The sequence below is a fragment of the Coregonus clupeaformis genome, chromosome 19 (genome assembly GCF_020615455.1).
Source record: "Coregonus clupeaformis isolate EN_2021a chromosome 19, ASM2061545v1, whole genome shotgun sequence".
NCBI lineage: Eukaryota > Metazoa > Chordata > Actinopteri > Salmoniformes > Salmonidae > Coregonus > Coregonus clupeaformis.
Window position 1 is genome coordinate 39,085,224 of NC_059210.1, and position 22,986 is coordinate 39,108,209.

The 22,986-nt window shown below is 41.2% G+C and overlaps 1 protein-coding gene across 2 annotated transcripts in view; it reads left to right on the plus strand.

Moving 5' to 3' along the window:
* The first annotated feature begins 5,540 nt into the window (after window positions 1-5,540).
* igf1ra (insulin-like growth factor 1a receptor) overlaps window positions 5,541-22,986 on the plus strand; it is a 119,529-nt gene continuing 102,083 nt past the window's right edge. For both annotated transcript variants that reach the window (XM_041837426.1, XM_041837427.1), the window contains exons 1-2: window positions 5,541-6,474; window positions 16,802-17,365. In XM_041837426.1, coding sequence (XP_041693360.1) covers window positions 6,381-6,474; window positions 16,802-17,365 — 658 coding nt within the window. In that variant the 5' untranslated portion in view covers window positions 5,541-6,380. The remainder of the gene's footprint in view (window positions 6,475-16,801; window positions 17,366-22,986) is intronic.

Sequence of the window (22,986 nt, forward strand, 5' to 3'; positions counted from 1 at the left end):
TAACTGTTTGTTTTAATGCAGTGGCTAACTGTTTTCTCTTTCTTTCATGCAGTAGTTTTATTTTTCACTGTTTTTGGTCAGCCAGTATTGTGTAACTCGGTCATTAACAATTCTAGTCCTGTGAATGCACTGCACTGAGGAGTGTCAGTTCTATTCAGTGTAAGTGAAAGATCTAAGAAGCTATTTGTGTTGATGAGTTGTACTGTAAACGGTTTTAAACCAGCAAACCTTTATCCTTCAATATACTTGTTTTTTATCTGCCTCCGACTGTTTCCCTTAAATGGACCTACAAACATTTCGCTACTCCCGCAATAACATCTGCTAAATATGTGTATGTGACCAATAAAATATGATTTGATTTAGAACCTGTGACTTTGAATAGATGTTACAACCAGGTCTTAAGAGCATCACCATACGTGTAGCGGAGGTGGTTTAGTGAACCATGCACTAACCTTGTCTGAGACCTGAAGACAGCTCCCTGAGCTAATTTGTAGGCTTTAGCTCAAGGGGCTAACAGTCTTGTGGGAATATACCTGGCACTAGTACCTAAGCACAAATCAGACACAGTGGTATAGAGAGAAATGAAATAACACAGTATTTTGGGGAACTCCAAACCAACCCAACTGATCTCTAAAGTCACAAATCATAACGGCACATTATGCAGCTCATCATCAAACTGTGAGGGAGGAGACTGCAATGATGGTCACTGTAGCTTTAATGCTCTTGCTGTGCGGTCTTGTCACCATAATTGATGGGGACACGTCCTGTGCTGGGTGTCCTATTTTATTCAGAGCCATTGTTCATTATTTCTTGCAGTGTTTTTAAAGGCCTCAGACCCCCCAGGTCTTAACCACCATAAGGAACAAGCAGCACTACAACAGGCCAGCCAAGCATCCTCATTGATAGGTAGAATGTGTCCCACTGGCGTTTCATGTGTACATTTGATTGTAGTCAGGTTTTGGTCCCCATTTGGAAGCCATTGGAACTGAGCCAGATTGTAAATATCACCACCTGAGTTTAATGTACTTTTGCATTCTCTTTATGTGATTTTGCAGGTCATAGCTTGGCAAAAGGTTGGTTATAAGTTTGAATAGTTCAGTCCATTTCTAAAAACAATGCATACATGTAAATTATGTCTTTGATGGCCATTTCTACAGTAAGTGTTATGATAAGGTATTATTTTCCCATGCCTTTGCCTGTGGTCCCATGACACATAATGGAATTGAAGTCATGTCTGGTTCAGCAGTCATGTCTGGTTCAGCAGTCGTCTGTCATTTTCTTTATTCTATCCATGTCTCTTTCACTATTACACAAAACCGCAAGCTTCCCACAGAGAAATAGAATACATTTCTCGAATTCCACTTGCAGGGAAAAGCCGCAGTCTAGTGAGTAAATCTGTTTTTCCACTGCTATGGGTTTCTCATTATCGTGGACTAAATGAAGGTGTTTTGGCAGCAGAGCTATTATACTGGAGGGTGTCAGAGACATAACCTATACCTAGTCATTGCTTTTCCTGTGACACACATACACATGCACGCACGCACACACACACACACACACACACACACACACACAATTGTCTATGGTCCTAATCCAATATAATACTCTGACATATCTCAATAGGATTAGAATATCATATTGCAAATGACCATCTCCACATACCTGTGAGGGAAGTCTGCCTCTGTTGTGTTGTTCAGGTTATTCCAATTATGTAAACATTTACCCTTGATGAAGTTTGTTAAACATTATATTCAATAAATGACTTGAAGTATGCACCTAGACTGCTAAATGTACATAGTTAGGCATAGTGTTTAAGTTACTGTAGGCAAGTATGGATCCAGTGTCAATTAGCCATCAACGTGCTCCATATTCGTTTCATGATTTAGCATTTATTAGGATCCCCATTAGCTGCTGCCAAGGCAGCATCTACTCTTCCAGGGGTCCAAGCAGGGTTAAAACAATTACATCACAAATACATTATGATTTCAGAAATATAACCTTTTCTCTCCCACACAATCACCACTTTCTAAAATTCATTTTCTCCTGCATGAGTGCTGTGAAGAACAAACAGCCGCTCATTAGCATGTGTGACCCTCTGGTGGTAAACACACTTATTTCCACTTGAGTGCTAGGGCAGAATGAAAGCAAACCAGTGGCGATCAAGGTAGGTGGGCCCTGCCGCCACTCTTTATGAGTAACTGTTTATGATGATTTAACAAATGCAAGTGGACAGACAGGCCATTCACTGGAGACCAGGGACATTGTGTTGGTAGTACAGTGTACAATTATGCAAGGATGACTCACCATCTCTGCAGTCTGGGTGGCCAGAAATTCTCTGCTTGTTTTTTTGTAATATTTCTTTCAATCAGTGAAAGGATTTATCTCTTTGAGGCAGTTTTCTTTTCAGATACAATGGTTCTGCTGACACTCAAACATGTTGCAGATAAAGTATTTTTGTTGGCAGCCATTTCAACCAGAACTATTGCATTTGACCTTTTATTAATGACCTTGGATTCATTTCCACCTGATTTGATAATATTATTGCTGCCTTCTCTTAGTCCTTCAAATCAAGTGATAGGGCCACACTACAAAGCTTCCACAAACCTTTTCCCAGGTACTAGTTAGGATCAAAAGAACAAGGCGAGAGTAGCCTACGCTTGTAAATGACTGACCATATGGACTATTGGCTTGCAGTAATACTTGCAATACAACAGGGTGTCAGACAGAGCAGACTCTGAAGAAGCTTTGACAGAGCAACACACTTAAGAGTTTAATACCCTTGTTTGAAGGTGCATTGTCCAATGCTCAATGATGTGTCGATACAATTTTTTTAGCAACAGAGGGCGCCAGTTACAAAATTGTGCATGGATATGTCCTATTTTGATAGCGTTGTATAGAAGAGGTCTGGACAGATGGCAAAACAATATTGAAACGAATGGCTTGCAAATGTTTATATTTATGAGCAATAGTTGATTGCAACATCAGTGGTGGTGGAATAGGGGTACAGGAGTGCCAGTAAAAATGGCTTTTATTCTCTGTCTCATTTCTTGTCTTATTCTTTTCCCTTAGGTTTAGAGGCATCATTAATTGTAACAATTTAAATAAAACACAGTGAGTGCCCTCTAAAAAATAGTTGGTGCATGATGCCACTGCTTAGGTCTAGTTGTTTATAAAATATGAGTTTGAAATTGAGTTAAACATAAATGAATGCACACTGTCAGTCGAAGTTATTCTGACAGACACACATTCTCATAAGAATTCCTTCATTCAAATAAATGAGTAGGCTGCATATCAAACAGTTTTTGGCATTCCTATGCCATGTTTCACATTCGATGCTGTAAAAGAGGCAAACAAGCCATAATGTCATCTTCTTTCCATTTAGATTATTTTGTCAGAAGTTTTGTTTTTCATATTACCGTAAAATGAAAATACATATAGGCCTACCTACTTCTCTCGTTTTTAATCATTTCAAACTTTCTCGAGAGACAACAAATAATGTTGTCTAAACTTTCGAAATTATCACTTGTCTACGCTACCTCCGGAGGTCTCGCACGAAACTCGCCCGACAGTTTACCCCCTCCGAGCAGGGCAGTGTAAACATAATTGTCTTGTTGAGCTCAACACTCCAACAGTATAAATTGTAATAATAGAGCTATTCTTCACTGACTGAAATCTAAAGCAGTCAAAACTATTTTCACAAATTACACTAAATATCAATAATTGCTTCTCAATCACAATTTTGGCAACATGAAATTGATTTTGGCTATATTTACAAACATTTGTAACTAACAAAATATGGAACAACATTCTCCACAGAATGTATTTTATCATGGTTGAACAAATATGCTATGGAAAAAATATTTACAAATATTTTGTAAGTAACAAAATATGCTGCAAAATTCTCCACAGCCTTTCTTTTATCATTTTAAATAATTCAATATGTTATGAAACAAATGCAAACAAGAGAAACTTTGTGAAACAAAAATCATGTCATGGGATGATGTATTGGTATTTTGGTATTTTATTATGATCCCCATTAGCTGTTGCAAAAGCAGCAGCTACTCTTCCTGGGGTCCACACAAAACATGAAACATGACATAATACAGAACATGAATAGACAAGAACAGCTCAAGGACATAACTACATACATAAAAAAAAAGGTATCTATATGTTAACACCAAAAATGTAAAACAAGAATTTGTGACCTGTTTTATTATTTAATCAGAATTCAATTTATTCAAATCAGAATGGTACTGTTGCTGATTTAGCTTGGATTATTTGAGCCCCGCCCATTGCGCGCTATCTATGCAAAACAAGCCAGAGACAGGCTACGGATGAATGAATGCTAATATTGAGTCCAATCCGTGCATTTCAATAAATCTCTGTGGCGGATTTTACTATTTGCTTTGGGCTTTCGTGTGTCGCAGGGAAAATAGCATATGTGCACATCTAAAATTCGTAACTGGGTATGGTTTGAGATTAACTATTTGAAAAATACATTCCCATCCATATAGCCTACAACCAAAATATCCCGACAGAATTCAATCAAAACAGGCACTGCGGCAATACACTAACATATAGGCTAAGGCGCTAGGCTATTTATATTACCTGTGTAAATCTATAACAGTAGGCCTAATCTAATATAACAAATTGTTTTGCGTTCTAAGAAAGCTAAATGCATCAGACAATACAATGTTGCACTGTGATTGTGAAACCCCCAAAATGATTTTGTGCTTCCTAAATGTTTATCCCGGAAAGAGGGATTAGGCCTGCCTGTTTTGATATAGCCAAACTTCCAGTGGGGCTGGAATCTAACATTTCTAGATTTCAAATGAGGTTTAGGCTAATGCTATAATATTCTATTCCCGGGAACAACAAATAAACAATATTTCCTTCCAGATATCGCGCTTGTTACTGCTACACAAAATAATATATGGAATATATAGATAAACCTATGCGCAGAATAATGCCTTTTTATTTTTATTTTTTGCTTCCACTAATCAGACTAAATAGCTTAATTTACGTTACTTTACATTAAGGTTGGCTACGGTTATAAAGGGTTTACATGTAGATTAATTATTAATTATTTGTTTAGATTATTAGTTGAAACTGTGTGTTTGTTATGGCGCTTGCCCATGACCACATTGGCAATAATAAAAGTAGCCTAATAATTAATAACAGTGTAGTCTGGTCATATGCCTATATAAAAACACTGTTTGGCAAACGCCAAAATAACAATCTCATGAATACAACCAATGTGTTACTGTTTATTACAGATGTAGGCTGTTAACTGTAGCCTATATAAAGGGAGCTATAAATAACAGTGTACAATCTATTTACAACCTTTGCGTAAAATAGTTTTTTGCAGGACTGCATACTTTTGAATGAATTAAGTGTAACGAGACCTAAACATTGCTTATCCATGTCATAGACTAGGCCTACTCCATTCCAGCTTTTCTACATGACTTGCTGTATGCTTAGGGCTGTGTTTCTATGTGAGCGGACCTGACTCTTGTTTACAGCAGTGATTCTACGGACTAGACCGAGAACGAGGGCAAGTGATGGGATTGCTGCTTACTGGAGCTGTCCGGGAAAACGAAGAAATACACATCATCAACTATAAACGGCTCACAGGACATAACGGAAGCTTGAGTTTGGTGCAAGTATAGCATACTCCACTCTAACCGAAGCCGGATAGTCTACTCTCGCGTGGCATAAGTATTTTTTTCAGCTGCAAAGGAGCCGACTGACTGCGTTAACCGTGAAGACAGAAAGCGCAGGGAGGAGAAAAAGGGGGTGCGATTGGTGAAACAATTTCTGTTCTGGCGGATATTTTTGATTGCGTCTTGTTGGAAAGGTTTATTTAGCAGAGTTACGTTTTCATTCATTTCCCATCTCAGCCTCCACCCTAGACAATATTGTTAATGTCCATCACTCAGACGGAAATTAATGATAGAAGATCGGAAGTCTCTTTGGTCTACAAGTGAATATCGTTCGATTGCCAGTCATAAAAGCTCGTGCACACCATTACTGGTGTTTCAAGAGATGGAGACTGAGGATGCGGATTACTGTCATATGTCGAGTAAAATCAGTGGCACGGATGTCTGTTTTGCCAGCCACCCTTGAATCATTCTGTCTTTGGCAAGAATAACGAATTGTTTTAATTTATTTCATGTTATATATATATATTTTTTTATAATACCCCTATACACAAAACCCTGAGACTCGGAACAAGAGTAGCCTATCCTCTAAACACGAATTTGTATCGACCTGTCAAACAGTGTATTTTACTTTTTGTGATTTTAGTGGCATCATCTCCCTTTTCCACTTTTTTGGAATTAAGTAATTTGCTTTTTAGTGAGGTTAATAATTGATCAGGAATGAGATCTGGGACAGAAAGGAATAATTCGACCTTGTTCTGGGGTCTGATGCTGTCTGTCTCCACTATCTGCCTGTTGTCCGCAAATGGAGAAAGTAAGTGTCATTGTGAAGTCCTACTCAAAATAATACTGTAGCTATTCGTTAGCGTGTTTCTTTGGTTTTATCCTCATTCATGCGAGCCGTTACAATGCTTCAACATATAGTCGCCAATGGCATCTGTAGTTAATGTCTATCGTTTGAGATTGTAGCTATTTGATCTGTTATTATTAAAGTTACTTAGTTACAGCTGTATTGTTGGTCTGACCACAGTATCAGTAGGCTATCTTTTTTTTGGTACATATCATATGGGCTACATGCCACTAAAGAGATACATAGGCATACATGCTACATGTTATTGTAGGCTTCATAGCCAGGCTCACATGAGTTCAGAGATTAAGCACATTTGGAGTAAATAGCCAAAAGCAAATGGATGATTAAAACAAATCTTAGCTATTAAAAGCTTATCTTAGCTATTGGAAATTGCTGAAAATATAGTACATTGCATAATGTAAACATAGCACATTAGTAATTGGAATTGTTAGATTTCCACAGTAGCTTACAAACAAACTATGTTTTTAATTTTGGATCAATCTTAGGCACATATCGCATATTGTAGGCTATGAGTTAATTACAGCCTTAACAATTTGAGCCTTTACGATTATGTTTTTCCGCAAACGAACGAGGATGAATCCATGGATGAAGGTTACTACTTCGACCATGTGGCCATTTTGCATTCGTAGTGGTGGTGGCAAAGCACGGTTTCGAGTCGAACCAATTTCATGCTGCGCATGCACATCCACGCGCATAGTAGCCTAGAGGAAAATATTGTCATATATAGGCCTAATCTTCGCTTTTGGCCTTTGATTTACTGACAAAAAATACAGGAAACTGTTGTTATTATTTGATTATAATAGTATATAGAACTTGATGTCACATTTTGGAGGAAAGCCTAGTAGTAGGCTATTTCACCAGAATTAGTTTACAATATACAATGGTAAAGTTTAGTCTCTTACCCTCTTCTATGTATTCAAATAAAGGTATAGGCCTACCCGATTACCTCAATCTATCTTTACCACAGGTCTATGCGACCTCTTAAAAGTGGTGTGGTATTCAGAAACAGGGACAAGGTCGTTGGATACCCAAGTAGGCTAAACAATTGTTTATGCCATGAGTAAGCAAGCAATTGGTGGAATACACACGAAATGCAGATGACCTCTTCTAGAAAATCACATTTACAACTGAGCTACTATTCAGTCCTCTATTTACAATACCTCCAGTCTCATCCACATGCAAGTTCTATGTTAAAGAAATAAACAATTATCTTTAAATAACGTATAAGTAGTTCCCACAAGTGCACCACAATGACTTTGAAGGATTGAGCAGCTTGTAAAGAAATAGGTTATTTTCCATTACATAAAACAATGCATTGGACGTGAGCTCAGATCTCCCAATGTTTTGGTCATGCTCTGTTGATTGACATTCCCCACCTTTCTTGCAATCCTTTCTCACAATAGTTCCTGTAACCTGTCATAGAATCTCCTAATTGTGCTGATTGATGTAAATAGGGTGCTTCATCATGTTTTGAGTAGTCTCTATGAAAAGGCAATGGCTTGTTAGTTGGTGGAGAAGACAACTGGGGCAGGTCAAGAAGGGGCAGGTCTTTTTGGAGAGTGAATAAAGTGGTCAAATGTAATGATGTTTCGAAGCAAGCTACTTTGTCAATATTTCTCTTAAAGTTGGACCTATTTTAAGGTTTGCACAGTATACAATTCTCCAGTCTTATTCATTTACACCTGTAAAGACAGGTGAAGGTATATGACCTATATAGAACAACATGTTTTATCCAGTCATGTATTATCTGAATGGGAAAAGCTGAATGAGGCTCAATGCGTTTAGGAAGACTTTGTCCCCTCTGAATAGAGTATATGGCCAGTTTGTTACCATGAAATAAAATGTTATTTGTCACATTCTTCATAAACAACAGGTGTAGACTAACAGTGAAACACTTACTTACTGGCCCTTCCTAACAATGCAGAGAGAAAAATATAAAAATAATAGAAAGATAATAAATATATAAATATATTAGGAATATTTACAGTAACGGCTCACTTTGATCATGTTTAAGTTTGACTGCTGTTAAGCTGCTTAGTGGAATCTCTACGGATAAACACCATGTGGTGGAGCAAAGGGGACCCAACAGTGACTGAATCATGTCTCCTGCAAAATCAATAGATTTATAAGACCCTTCACAAACGAACCTTCTGAATTGCTCAATAAGGGGGTGTCATGTGTTTATTGGTGAAACACTAAAATTACAACTCACAGATTGTACTTAGACACAGTCTTTATTACAAGCTACTGTCAGCCAGTTGTTATTTATTGGTTTGTCAGGTGCTGTTTATTTTTGATAGAGGCCCATATCTATAGTACTTTGGTGGTTGCATTTACATTATAGGTGATTATGGGGATCCATCAGAAATGACATTTGCACTTGGCTACTTTACGAGAGGTGTTTAAAAAAAAAGTGATTGATTTCTGGTTGATTTTGTATAGTTACTAGCTAGTGTGTTTGTGTAGCCCTGTGGATGTCATTGATGAGAATGGCTGTGTGTTGTGCTAGGACTGAGGAGAGGAAGGGAAGGGGATGTGGGATAATGGAGATGATTTTCACATGGAAAGAAGACAGGGATTGACCTCAATTAGCATGAAAAAAGGAGGAGGACTCTATTGACCAGTGTGGTCAGGCCAGCGTCCTCACCACTGTGAATCACAGAGTGAGGCAGTTCTCAGCACCCTGCTGAGCCCGCCTGGGTCCCACCACCTCTGTAGGGAAGCCCATGAAAATATTTTATTCTTGAACTTTGGGGATCCATTGTCCTTCAGTGTGTCTTGACACATAGCATGCTAATGACACCTCTCAGTTCATTGACACTGACCTCCAAGCCATGGGTGGAGCTTCTCAACATATAGCTCACTATCATGTGTAGGGACTGGAAACAAGCTCAGAACTTTCAGGTGTCAGACCAATATAGGCCAGACGACCGTAAACAAGTGATAATAAACATGCATGTTTACCATTTCACTTCAGCAACAAATCTTGTTTACATTAATTTCATGGTTAAACGTTTTTGTACTCTAAATTAGTGTTGATGACAGCCCATCTGTTTTTACGATAAACAGTGTACGGAATATACACTATATATACAAAAGTATGTGGACACCCTTTCAAATTAGTGGATTTGGATATTTCAGCCACACCCGTTGCTGACAGGTGTATAAAATCGAGCACACAGCCATGCAATTTCCATAGACAAACATTGGCAGTAGAATGGCCTTACTGAAGAGCTAAGTGACTTTTAACGTGGCACCGTCATTGGATGCCCCCTTTCCAACTAGTCAGTTTGTCAAATTTCTGCCCTGCTAGAGCTATCTCGGTCAACTGTAAGTTCTGTTATTGTGAAATGGAAACGTCTAGGAGCAACAACGGCTCAGCCGTGAAGTTGTAGGCCACACAAGCTCACAGAACAGGACCACCGAGTGCTGAAGCGCGTAGCGCATAAAAATAATCTCTCCTCAGTTGCAACACTCACCACTGAGTTCCAAACTGCCTCTGGAAGCAACGTCAGCACAATAATTGTTCGTCGGGAGCTTAATGAAATGGGGTCCATGGCCGAGCAGCCGCACATAAGCCTAAGATCACCATACGCCGGCTGGAGTGGTGTAAAGCGCCCCGCCATTGGACTCTGGAGCAGTGGAAACGCGTTCTCTGGACTGATGAATCACGCTTCACTATCTGGCAGTCCGACGGACAAATCTGGGTTTGGTGGATGCCAGGAGAACGCTACCTGCTTCAATGCATAGTGCCAACTGTAAAGTTTGGTGGAGTAGGAATAATGGTCTGGGGCTGTTTTTCATGGTTCAGGCTCCTTAGTTCCAGTGAAGGGAAATCTTAATGCTACAGTATACAATGACATTCTAGACGATTCTGTGCTTCCAACTTTATGGCAACAGTTTGGGGAAGGTCCTTTCCTGTTTCAGCATGACAATGCCCCCGTGCACAAAGCAAGATTCATACAGAAATGGTTTGTTGAGTTTGGTGTGGAAGAACTTGACTGGCCTGCACAGAGCCCTGACCTCAACCCCATCGAACACCTTTGGGATGAATTGGAACACTAACTGCGAGTCAGGCCTAATCGCCCAACATCAGTGCCCGACCTCACTAATGCTCTTGTGGCTGAATGGAAGCAAGTCCCCACAGCAATGTTCCAACATCTAGTCGAAAGCATTCCCATAAGAGTGGAGGCTGGTATAGCAGCAAAGGGGGGACCAACTCCATATTAATGCCCATGATCTTGGAATGAGATGTTCGACGAGCAGGTGGCCACATACTTTTGGTAATGTAGTGTATATGAGAATGATATTGCCCAAAGGTTTAAAAAATCTGCTAAATTTAATCAAGGACTATATTTTAGATATGAATGGCCATGCTCCATTAGGGCTTGTATACTTTTTACCCTGTGCGTTTTAATAATCTGTCCACGCTAATAAAATGTAATTAAGCTCCCTTTTAACTCCCACCACAGTAAACTTTCCATGCCATTGGTTCCAAGTATACAGCAAACAAGGCTCAATGATACATCGAGAGAGAGAGAGAGAGAGAGAGAGAGAAAGGGTGAGAGAGAGAGAGGCAGAGAGAGAGAGGAGAAAGTTGGTGTTTGGAAATAGAATGTGCAAAAATACACCCGCTAGGGAAACAGACATGGTTTTGTTATTTGGAAGAGTGGAGAGTTTGTGAACTGTTTTATTGGTCTTTGCTGTTCACACGGGCGGTCTCTGGACAGCCTGGCCTGGCAGCAGACACCTGCTCCTATCGAACCCCAGCCCCAGCCACACTCTGACACACACTATTTGAGGTACTCCTTTTGGCTAGCATGACTCATAACTTTACTCCACTGACTCCTTGTTGGAGCTCAAGTAAAAGTTTGTGTGGGATTCAGGGCTAAAATTACAATTTAGAATAATTATGCTATTCTCACCTGTTGGCCTTAAATGAAGACAGATCTCACTGTGTGTGTATTGTTAGACTCAGCATCCACTGTTTGTTCATGTCCTGTGACTCCTGCCCCTTGTTTAACGCAGACACACTGTTATTGCTAATGCAGAGTTACGACTGGATCCATTCCTCCTGGAAAGCAGTATGGTAGTAGCTGTCACCAAGGTTACACAGAAAGGGGGGATGGGTAGGTGTTCCTCTGCGTTTAACATCCAAGCTCCCTCTCTGCCTTTGGTTGAGGGGTACAAAGGACTGCGGTGCAGCGGTCTTCGTGACTGGGACTGGGACTAGTGACTCAGACATGAATTAATTTGATGTGTATATTGATGTGTATTGATGTGTATACAGGGCTATAATGTAAAAGAGACTGTGGTCTCAGCATGACTCCCGGTCAAAATAAAGGTTAAATAAAAAATGAAATGCACCCTCTCTCTCATGGGTGAGACAGTAAGACTCCCACACTGTCTCGTGACTGGAAGTGTTCGGTCTCTCGCTCTGTGCCTCTACCTATCCCTCAGCCCTGTATCCGCTAAGGGGGCAGTGATGCTGGCATATCGTGTCTCACCCCCAGCGAGGGAGTCAGTGCAGTGTGCATGCCTGTGTGTGTGTGTGTGCCTTGTGCACTGCTCTGTTCTCGCACTGCAGTACAGCGCAGCGTGGCAGGCAGCCTGTCTCACTGGCATGCCGCTGTGCAGGCAGGGATGGGAAAGTGTGTCACTGTGCTAGTTTGTGAGAGTGCAGTCAAATGCTGTCCTACGGCTTCTCCAGGCCGCAAGCTGAGGTTTACAATGCTTAATTAAACACTTATTTAAAATGGGCTGTAAGAGTACTTGCTCATATGCAATCTCTGGCCAGCCGCATACATCATCATGTGCTGTGGCCCGTAGGTTTAAAAGCCTGTGGAGTATTGTACAATTTGCAAGATGATTGCAAATATTATCTCTTCTAATAGATTGCACATACTGTATCAGTGACAGGCTGCAGATCAAGAGACTGGGCAGATCCATATAAAAATGGGGACTTTCATAATTTGTATTATTGTTCTGGGGAACATCTTCTCTTTGGTAATATGCAGTTCTTTGATTTGTAACACTTGATATGGACAAACCATATAAATAAGCTGTAGATGCTGTAAAATGGGTGGGGAGCTAATGTTTTAGCTGTACCTCAATAGCGCAACTGTTAAGCTAAACTGTGTGTGGTATTGAAACTGATTGTGCAAACCTATTAAATGTGACTATAAACTATATTTAAAAGACTGCAGGTATGTGTGTGTTTACCCGTTCTCTGCCATGCTGCGATGGAACCGAGGAGAGGGTTTGTAGTGTGTGTGTAAGGGGTGACAGTGTTGTGTTACCAGTCTGGGTCTGATATCTGAGCCTTTTGAAGTGAAGACCATGCAGGGGAAGTGGCCCACCAGACCACTGGTCAGATGACTTCCAGCATGTGGGGGATTAAGTCAAGTTGAGATGGCAGGTGTGAGGGACTGGGAGGGAGGGAGGGACCAGGTCCACTGCCTTTGCACTGCCCATCAGACGCTAACATTTGTCTGCATATCTAAACACAAAAAAATAGGAAAGTATCATGTGTTCTGATGGACATGAACTTGTGGGTGATTAAATTCAATAAGGTCCAGCCCCAGATCTTGTCCCCATAACAACCTTGCTGGGGTTTACAGCAGGAAGACCTGCAAAATATACAGTTATTCCCTTTCCGAGAATGGTCTCATACTGGACTGTTAAATGGTTTCAGTAACCTTTGATAAAGAACTCAACATACTGATCTGTCCCATAGGGACTGACTTCCTCTCCTGTTATGCTACACAGCTTAACCTGTCAGTCAAAGTTCAGTTAAAGCAAAATGTGCATTTTTAGTCTGTTAAAAGATCATGGCTGATATATTGTAATATTCAAGTTGTTTACTACCCTTGGATTTTTACTTTACTGCACAATGATCATGTCTTCATTTTACATGCACGGATCAGCGAGATCACTGACTCATTCACAGAGTCACGTGTGTTTGTGCGTTTGTGTGTATGACTGTGTGTGGGATGACATTCCTATGGAAGGTCAGGGCAAGGTTATCAATCATGAACATGAGCCGCTGGATCCCGTTACGCGCTGGAGATATGTGTGTTTACTCAGCAGTGTGAACAGCGCACAGGGACAGGAAGAAGCACTTTATTCTATGTGTGCTTATCCCATTGTGAGGACAGTGGCTAGACACAGCCGTTACACAACAATAGGGAATGATTGCTGTCAGGGCTGGCATTTAATTAATTTCCCCATACTGTCTGTTTAAACGAATTCTTATACAAATATGAAGACAACATTTTTTGTGCAAATAGACCAGTCTTGTCAGAATGCACAGATCTGAAAGTCTACGCCCCTTCGTTGGTGATTGGTCAACAGTATTGATTATTCAGTAAAATCTTTGTTGTCATTCAACTCGTTTTCATGCACATTTTTAAATTGAGAAATACTGTAAAATTGCGCGACTAAGATCTCCTCGGAAAAAACGTCAATATTAATGACAGATTTTCATGAGTTATCTTAGATTCTGACTATTTTAAGGCTATGGCGTCTCAAAATGGACAAACAGAACTATTGCTGCTTCTCTCTTGTTTTTCAAGCGAAGGTATTTTAAGAGGGTATGCGAGCACACTCATTCGGTTCACCTAGCCGAATTCGGCTAGGCGCCAGCCGAACTGAAGCATACTGACGCCTTTAACAAGGTAGTGAGAAAGCAGTGAGGTGGAATTCGTTATTTCTTTCTTTCTTTCCTTCTCCCCCCCTCCCCTCCTTTGTTGGCATTGTGTATGATAAGGGGATGTGGTGTTATGTTGGTTTCAGAACAGAGATGTCGCAACATGTTCAGGTGTAGGAGTGTCACAGGTTTAGTAGTAGTATTAGATAATCTGTTTAATTTCAGGAAGCGTGGTCTCTTAAGTAATGCCACTATAGCTTCCAAAAATACTTTCATTTCAAATAAATTCATTTCTCCTGCTCCTTTTATCGCCGACGGGTTTACACCGATAGTAAGGCCTCAGATAGTCTCGTCTGGCAGAAACCCTATCTCCTCTGTTGCCACAATATCCCCCACTGCCCCTCCTGTCTCTTCCCCACCAGACTCCCACTGATTGAATTAATGCCTCCAACAGGAAGTGAGGCCTAGAGTTTCTTTTGACTAACAAACAAATTAGTCTTTGTGTTTGAGTTGCTCCACCCCTCCCCCTCCCTCTGGCTGTTCAAGGAGCAGGAACAAAATTCTCAATGAAACAAAGAGGACATGCAGCTTGATGGCTCACAAATGGAGCCCCAGGGCATTCGTGTCGATAGGAGAAAGCAAATACTATTTTCTACCCAAGTAATCATTTGGGTTCTACATTTGGAAAAGTGCATCACACTGACAGGAGCAAATAAAGGCCATTTATCCTGATAAACACTGTGCTCACTATTCTTGGCAGGATAGATTGAATAATTATTTTTTGGAGTGAATGTTTGGCCTATGGTGCACTATGTGTTCTATGGATGTCATTCATATGAATGTAGAGATTGCATATGTTGTCTTCCATTCAATTCAAATCTAAGTATCAGTAGATAAAAATGATAACTACGAAGCTTTTGTTATGGTCATTGGTGTGAGGGTAGATACAGCTTTGTGGAAATTAGGAGAAAACATAGCATCAGGTAAATGGTGTGTTGACATGGATCAGGGCCGGGCAATTTAAAGCAGGACTGTTTGTCTCATTGCACAGGCCCTGTGACGCTCACTGAGACGGTGTCCTAAGCCTTTGTAAGAACATAACAGGTTTAGCCAAAGGAGCTCATATGTCAAGACATTTCTTCCACTGATCGTTTCACCTTCCAAGTAGCAATTTAAACCTCTTGCCGACCTGTCTGGTTTTCTATGTTCTTTTTGTGTGGTGTTTTCTCTATGTTTGTTACGTCTATATCACACGGTACTGTCTTGACCAGTACCTGCCTTGACATATAGACAGGGAGTTGGCAATGAGCTTAGCAGGTCTCCCACCCACTGTGAGATTGCGTATGTTGATACTGTTTGTTTGGGTTTGTCTTTATAATAATAAAGACAACTACAGTCCTGAGAATCTCAACACATTCAATGTTTTGTCATGGCTACAATTGTAGCTCTGCTCCCCTGGTGTAAATGGACTGTTAGAAGAAATCATTATTGTGGTCATTATATATCAAGAGACCCAGAGGAGATGGTTTGCTCCAAGTGTTACAGTGAAAGGATTATCTTGGGTTTATAGGGTGACAGGCGACAGCCAATACAGGTGTGACGTATTGTTTTGTTTACATTCTGACAGTATATTTAGTGTCCTACATGAAACACTTATATAAACAGCGGCTGGGTTTTATATGGTCTGTTATTGTAGCAGTCTTTCAGTGATGACATCCCATTAGCTATGCTTGTATCCATTCCCACTTGGAGTAATTGACAGACACAATTGAAACAGAGATGATTGATAATAGATGGTGTGTGTTTGTGTGTGTGTGAGAGAGAGAGAGAGAGAGGAGGCTTTGGGCACTGTGGCTTTGTGTGTTGTTTTCTGTGTTGAGCTGAGATGGATGGTATGTTTTTAAACACAGGTGTTATCTCGGTGAAGGAGAGGAACCTAGGATCCCAGATCTTAATAAAATATATGTCAAGAGAGTGTCTCAAAATATTGACCCTTGTCTTTGAGAGAGAACTTCCTAAGCCTGCTCAGTATGAAGAGCACACTTACCTCAGATGACCCTGTCTGTTTTGTCTCTCTTTTGTGTCAGTAAGAATGCCTGCCACAGACCTTGTTGTCTCTTTGGACCATCGTTACAGACCAATAGTTACAACCATGAAACAAAAGCAACAATAAGCTTTTGTACACGAAGAGAACAAAACATGGCCTAAATTGTATAACATAACACAAGAAGGCCTGTTGTAAGCTGCTATCAAGTCCAGATATATTCAGAGATGATCTCAAGAAGATTAGATTCAGCCCTTTTAATGGCTGTTGTGCTTGTTATTTTGGTGCTCTCATTTGTTTCTTACAATGTCTGGGACTGGCTGACAGTACACCTTTAAACCAGGTCACCCCCTGAAAAGAAACATTGACTTGAAATTAGATTTACATGGTAGACATTGTAAACAGATGAATACAATGAATAGGTATGCAGACAAATAAGCAAATACATAATATAATCTAATTAAAGGTTACATTTTATTTGGGTTCATTGAATAAGGGACAAAAATACTGTGTTTTAAAATGATAAACTATGATGTGTAACAATGTGAGATTTTTCTTTCCCTTTCTCTCTCCTCCAGTCTGTGGTCTAAGTATCGACATCCGTAATGACATCAGTGAGTTCAAGCGTCTGGAGAACTGCACGGTGGTGGAGGGCTACCTGCAGATCCTCCTCATCGGAGACAAGACCAACAACCTCAACCAGGAGCTCTTCCGCTCCCTCAGCTTCCCCAAGCTGACCGTCATCACCGACTACCTGCTCTTGTTCCGCGTGTCCGGCCTGGACAGCCTCAGCACGCTCTTCCCCAACCTCAACGTCATCCGCGGACGCAACCTCTTCTACAACTACGCCCTGGTGATCTTCGAGATGACCAGTCTAAAGGACATCGGCCTGTACAACCTGAGGAACATCACGCGAGGGGCCATCCGGATCGAGAAGAACCCAGAGCTCTGCTACCTGGACTCTGTGGATTGGTCTCTCATCATGGACGCAGAGTTCAACAACTTCATCGCGGGGAACAAGCAGTCCAAGGAGTGTGGTGACGTGTGTCCAGGCATCATGGAGGACAATGCTCAGTGCATCAAGACCAGCTTTAATGGCAACTTTAACTCTCGCTGCTGGACCTCCAACCACTGCCAGAAAGGTAAGGACCTCTGAACTTTTCTCTTCACAGTGTGGGCAGCAGAGACCCAGTCACATCAGCACATAGGACGGCCTGTCTACAGAGCTCCTGTTTATTGCTGGTAGTTTTTTAAAAGTTGTTTACTCCTGCAGAAATCTGTATTTGTTTGTGTTGTTTTTTAAAAGATTTTAAGCAGAGGTCACTATCATTCAAGTCACAAGCAAGTCGCAAGGTCCGAGTCTCAAGTCGAGTCCCAAGGAAAACAATCAGCATGTAATGACAAATCTTTGTCTATTTATTGAGGAACCAGACAGCCCTTTTCATTATTTTGTCCACAACACATTTTGATTATGTAATAATTCATTTTAACAACAAATTCCAAATGCAAGCTTCATAAGTAAATCATCAATTTAAAGCAATTTTGACATACCAAAAGACCAGTAGGCCTATGCTAGTAATTGTTGCATGATGCCCCATTGCTGGTGAGCTTGCAAAGTAAACAGTTATTAACAACCAATTTTTGGAGCTGCATATTTATTTATGGCAATCCACTTTCCTACAATTAGAGTTTTGCGCTGCACCCAATCCTATAGCTAGCTGTACAGCAAATCAACAATCTGTTCGCTAGCGCACCCGACCTGTGTTGTCTGACAGTTTGCTGGTCCAATCAGAGGGCAGAGTGTGCTTTTCACTAGCCAATCTGTTTATTTTACAAGTGCGATGCTGCGGCTACTGTCTCTGGCTGCGTGGAGAGTAATCCACAGATGAGTGAAAAAACTTTACAAACTTGAGTCCACACCGCTTGTTTTAAGGTAGATTATTTCTCCAATAACTGGGGTATTTGGTAGTGTTTGTCTATCCCACTTGTGATGCAACCGTTTGCAGAGGTGTCTTTGATCTAGGTAGCTAGGTGGGTTCTAGTCTCGCAAACATTCTCAAATTGTGAATTTTTTCCCTAGTGAACAAATCCCATGAATCTATGCAGTTTTTCTTTCATATCTGTCAGGGAGCAGGATTGTCCCCCGTCCAGTAAAAACATTTCCTCTCTGTTTATTATGGAGGCCTTTTCATTAGATCAACTTATTTGCTGACAGAACTAAGGATGGGTGCATAATACAGCTCCTGGTATTAAATACATTCTCAGTTGAGGTTACTGTTGCTCTGCCAAAAAGCGAGGCAGTGAGTCTTCCTGTCTGGACCATATCAGGTGAATATTTACTAAATCTTATCTGGTGTGATTAATGAGTTATGACACACTATGCTACAGCATACTGTAAGTATTTAAAATCCAGGAAAAAGGAAGGATACGGTTCAGGTAGCCTCTTTATAGTTCTATTTTTAAAGGCCCAATGCAGACATTTTTATCTCAATATCAAGTCATTTCTGGGTAACAATGAAATACCTTACTGTGATTGTTTTCAATCAAAATGGTAAAAAAAGAAACAAATATATTATTCGCAAGATACATTTCTTATGTAATAATTTTGCTAGGACTATCTGGGAGTGGTCTGAGTGGGGAGGGAAAAACGGAGAACTAGCTTTTATTGGCTTGGAACTCTCTTTCTTATTGGTCTATTAAGTAATTTACTGCCTGGTGACATACTCCATCCCACCAAACCTGGGTGAAATTTCAAAGGTCTTTTCATACAGCTCTTACACTATAATGGGCACTATCATCATTTTCACAATTTCACAGTATTATTCCAACCTCATAGTATGGAAATATATATATATAAAACACAGGAAAATCATGTTTTTGACTACACTGGGCCTTTAAGTTTATACCTGTCTATTACTCACCGATATAGAATGAGAATAAATCGTCAATCAGCAGTTGAGACAATAACAAAGTGGCTCCCCACCGCTATTTCGTTAAAAAGCTGAGGGATAGGGCTGGAGAAATGTAACCATTCTGAAATTCATAGACAGAGCTAATATCAAAATTATATATTAAACCATATTTACAAACATTGGAGTGAAACAAGCTTATATTTTGGGTTCATATGGGGTACGACAGTTGAACTAAGCTCATGAGGCATTTATAAGTTATATTCTTCAAGAATCAATGGGTACATTTAATTATGTGATGAGTGTGATGGAAGGAGTCAGGCCAGGAGGGTAATCACCGAATACAGAGTTTATTCCTTCGTTACACAAAATACGCTGGAATAGCGACAAACGAAACAGGTACAGGGGAAATATCTACCCTGGCAACAAAATGGTACGAGTAGCTCCACCGAGCTACACTACTCTCACATACAAACAATCACCCACAAGGACAAGGGGGCAGAGGCAACACTTATACACAGACTAATGAGGGGATTAGAACCAGGTGTGTGTGATTGAAAAGACAAATGTGATGATAATTGGGGCGGCAGTGGTTAGTAAGCCTGTGACGACAAACACCGAAGCCTGCCCGAACAAGGAGGGGAGGCAGCCTCGGCGGAAGTCGTGACAAATTAATTCAAAAGTCAAAAAATTGATGAAGTAACCTCAGATTGCCCCTTTAAGTTAATAAATAAAATTAATGTCTGGTTGTAAGAATTTAACAGCCAACAATTTACTTATTTAGGACTGGAAGTGGGAAAAGTTGTTTTGGTCTTGTTGTTTTGTTGTATTCCTTAGGCATTGTGGTTGGTGTTGTTGTTGTTGTGGATGTGTGGCTGAGAGGGTGACATCAGTGCCACGGTATTGGCCAACCAGGCTCCCACCGTAGTGTATTTGTTTGTTTTGTCTAGACGATTACACACTGCAGAGCTTGAGTTAGTCTGGGCGCCTGTTTAAATCCTCAAGTGTCTCTCTGTGTGGACAGTTTCTTCAGAATCTCACTGGTCCAAATCAAAGGTATTCAGATGCATGTTTAGCCTGTGAAGGAGATTACTGTAGGTCGACCTTGACTCCAAGGAGCTTGGGGGGAAAACACGTCTCCTAGCCTCCTACTTGCCTGTCTGCTCCCTTTTCCTCTCAACATGAAATAATAATGGGAAATGTCCTCCCAGCCATGGCCTTTTGAAGACCTGTGTACAGCTCCCATGGATAACTGGTAGTTCTAAACATCCCCCTACCCTTCAGACACAGAAAACAAATAGAGGAAATCAACCTCTAAATAGTGACTTCCTTAGTGACCATTTATGTTTCAAGGAATGGTCTTTATTGTTGCGATAATTGTTCTTTGGATGCAGCATTACATTAATGAGGATGTTTATAGTATTTGTTGGAAGGGTCTCTGGTGTATCTAACTGTTTGTTGCAGTATAGACAGTCTGGACTGGCCGTGACAGACATGCTAAAGTGACCTGTGTGGAATGAACTTCCCTGATGTACAAAGATTTGCTTGTAATTATCTGATGTTGGTTGGAACCAATTTTTGGTTTTCCTAAGATTTGTTATGGAAAGCAGACAAAGGGCATTTTTGATTTGCACCCGCAGATCCGTTCTCCTACCTTAAAGCCAAGCAGAGGTCAGGGTAAATACTCTGAGCCTTGCGGTCTCAACTCTGCAAATAAAGACTAACAGAGATAGACTGCATTGTGATATCAGGATAGAACGTCTCATTTAGAGGGTGTGTGATTGTGGTTTAGTGGTAGTACAGCTACAGCTTGTAGTCTAAATTCTCACCCATACAATATTCAAGGTTCTGAGTCTAGTAGAGATGAGACTTTCTCTGGCTCTCACTGAAGGGCAGATACTCCACTTGTCTCCACCCCTCTGCATAATTGCCTTGTTTTTCTCTAGTACAGATGTTTCTTCAAGGGCATGCAGTGCAGTGGTTTCTTAGTCAATCCGGACCAATCCTCTACTCTGAATGCATCTCTTTAATTACAGTACATGACTAGAAGATGCTGTTTGCTGGTAGGACTACTTTAGCCTCTGGGGAAGTTTTTTTGGAGCGCTATTGTTTGTCAGGTCAGAAAGGCATTACTCTATACTTGCCTTGCCTGCTTGTATGAACTCAACCTGCTAAATGTTTAATTAGAAAGGAACAGATTGCCTCAGAAATGGGCGTGAAAATAGCAACACATGACTTTCGAGGTTAATTCCTGGCTCTATGTTCCTGTCTGGCTGGGCGTGGGTAGGGTAGGATAGGGTTACCTGGCTGGTATTAGGCTCTTCTGGAAAGAGGCAGGGCCGTGGAGATTTAAGGGGGTAGTGTGTTCTCTTTAGTAGCGGGCCACGGCATGTGGAGAGGCGCTAACGGATGGCTTATGTGAGAAGGGGGGCTGAGGGGAAAATGTCACAGAAATGTCAAGTGTACAAGCACAACGGCAGGCTCTCACTAACACCCCGGAGGGGACATAACACGCCCAGCTCCCCCCTCCTCCTCTGTTACCGCTTTCCCTCCCTTCTTCCCTCCCTCAAGTTGCCCTTCTTGATAGTTTGACTAGTATTTCCCCCTCTTTCTTCTGCCAGCTTTATCAGAGACTGTTAACAGCTTTAGCTGTGAGATATCTCCTGACTGTTTACACACTGTGCTCATTCTCTCAACACTCCAGCCGCCAGTTGAGTTGTTTGGCTGGACGTGGCCCCTGTGACATTGCGTGTTGTTGGTGTGTGTTTTTGGGTCTTGTGACCTGGTCTCTGGCCTGCTTTGAATGTGGCCCTCTGGTCACTCTGTTCCAGACAGGCATGTCTTCCTCCTCCAGAGGAGAAGTGAGCAGAGCCAGCCTACGGGAGAGAGAGAGGCTGGTTGATAGGCAGCACACAGGCTGTCCCGACCAACCTTGTTCTGTTAGAGCAGATCCCACCACCACACAGCTCGTCTGACCTCACATAGCTAACATTTCCCATTAATGTGTTTAAATATTTACTTACAATACGCTCAGCTTGAATGAAACTCTGGTGTCTAGTTTCTTAACCACACTGCCCTTTAGTTACATTCACCTGATAACACCCAGTTGGCTTGTATCTTTTACTTTGCTCCAAATGTACTACTTGATATCAACCTGCTCAGAGGGCTCTGACCTAAACTAGGCCTATGGTATAGAGCAGTGGGAGCAGTTTTAGAGGAGGTCATTGTGATGAAGGCTTTTAAATTAAATGTTTAGTTTGTGAGATTTGATACATTAAATCTACAGCAGAGCTAGAGTGTGTACTGGACAGGAATGGGGAAAGGGGCTTGTGACAGTCTCTTTAAGTGAGTATATAAGGTAGACATTTCTGCTTAGTCATTGCAGCTCTGAGAGGATAAAGGGAAAAACACAGAACAGCCTGTATGTACAGAGGCCATGGAGGCTTAAACCTCCTGGCGCCGACGAAGATGGCGGCCTCGCGACTAGCTCTTAGGAAACTTTGCAGTATTTTTTTTGTTTTAATGTATTTTATTTTACATTATTAGCTCAGAAAGTGTTTTGCATCATTACATAAAGCCGGGAAAAGCTATTGGATATCAGAGCGGCGGTAACTCACGACCAGGAATACGACTTTCCCGAAGCAGATCCTTTGTTTGCTCTCCCCGGGGCAACTGAACTGATTCCAGCGGCTGACCCACAACATCGACGGCGGAGGAGAGGCACTCGGAGCGGCCTGCTGGTCCGACTTAGGAGGCGCGCACACCACCCACCGCTTCCAAGTATTCTACTCGCTAATGTTCAATCTTTGGTTAACAAAGTCGACGAACTACGGGCAAGGATTTATTTCCAGAGA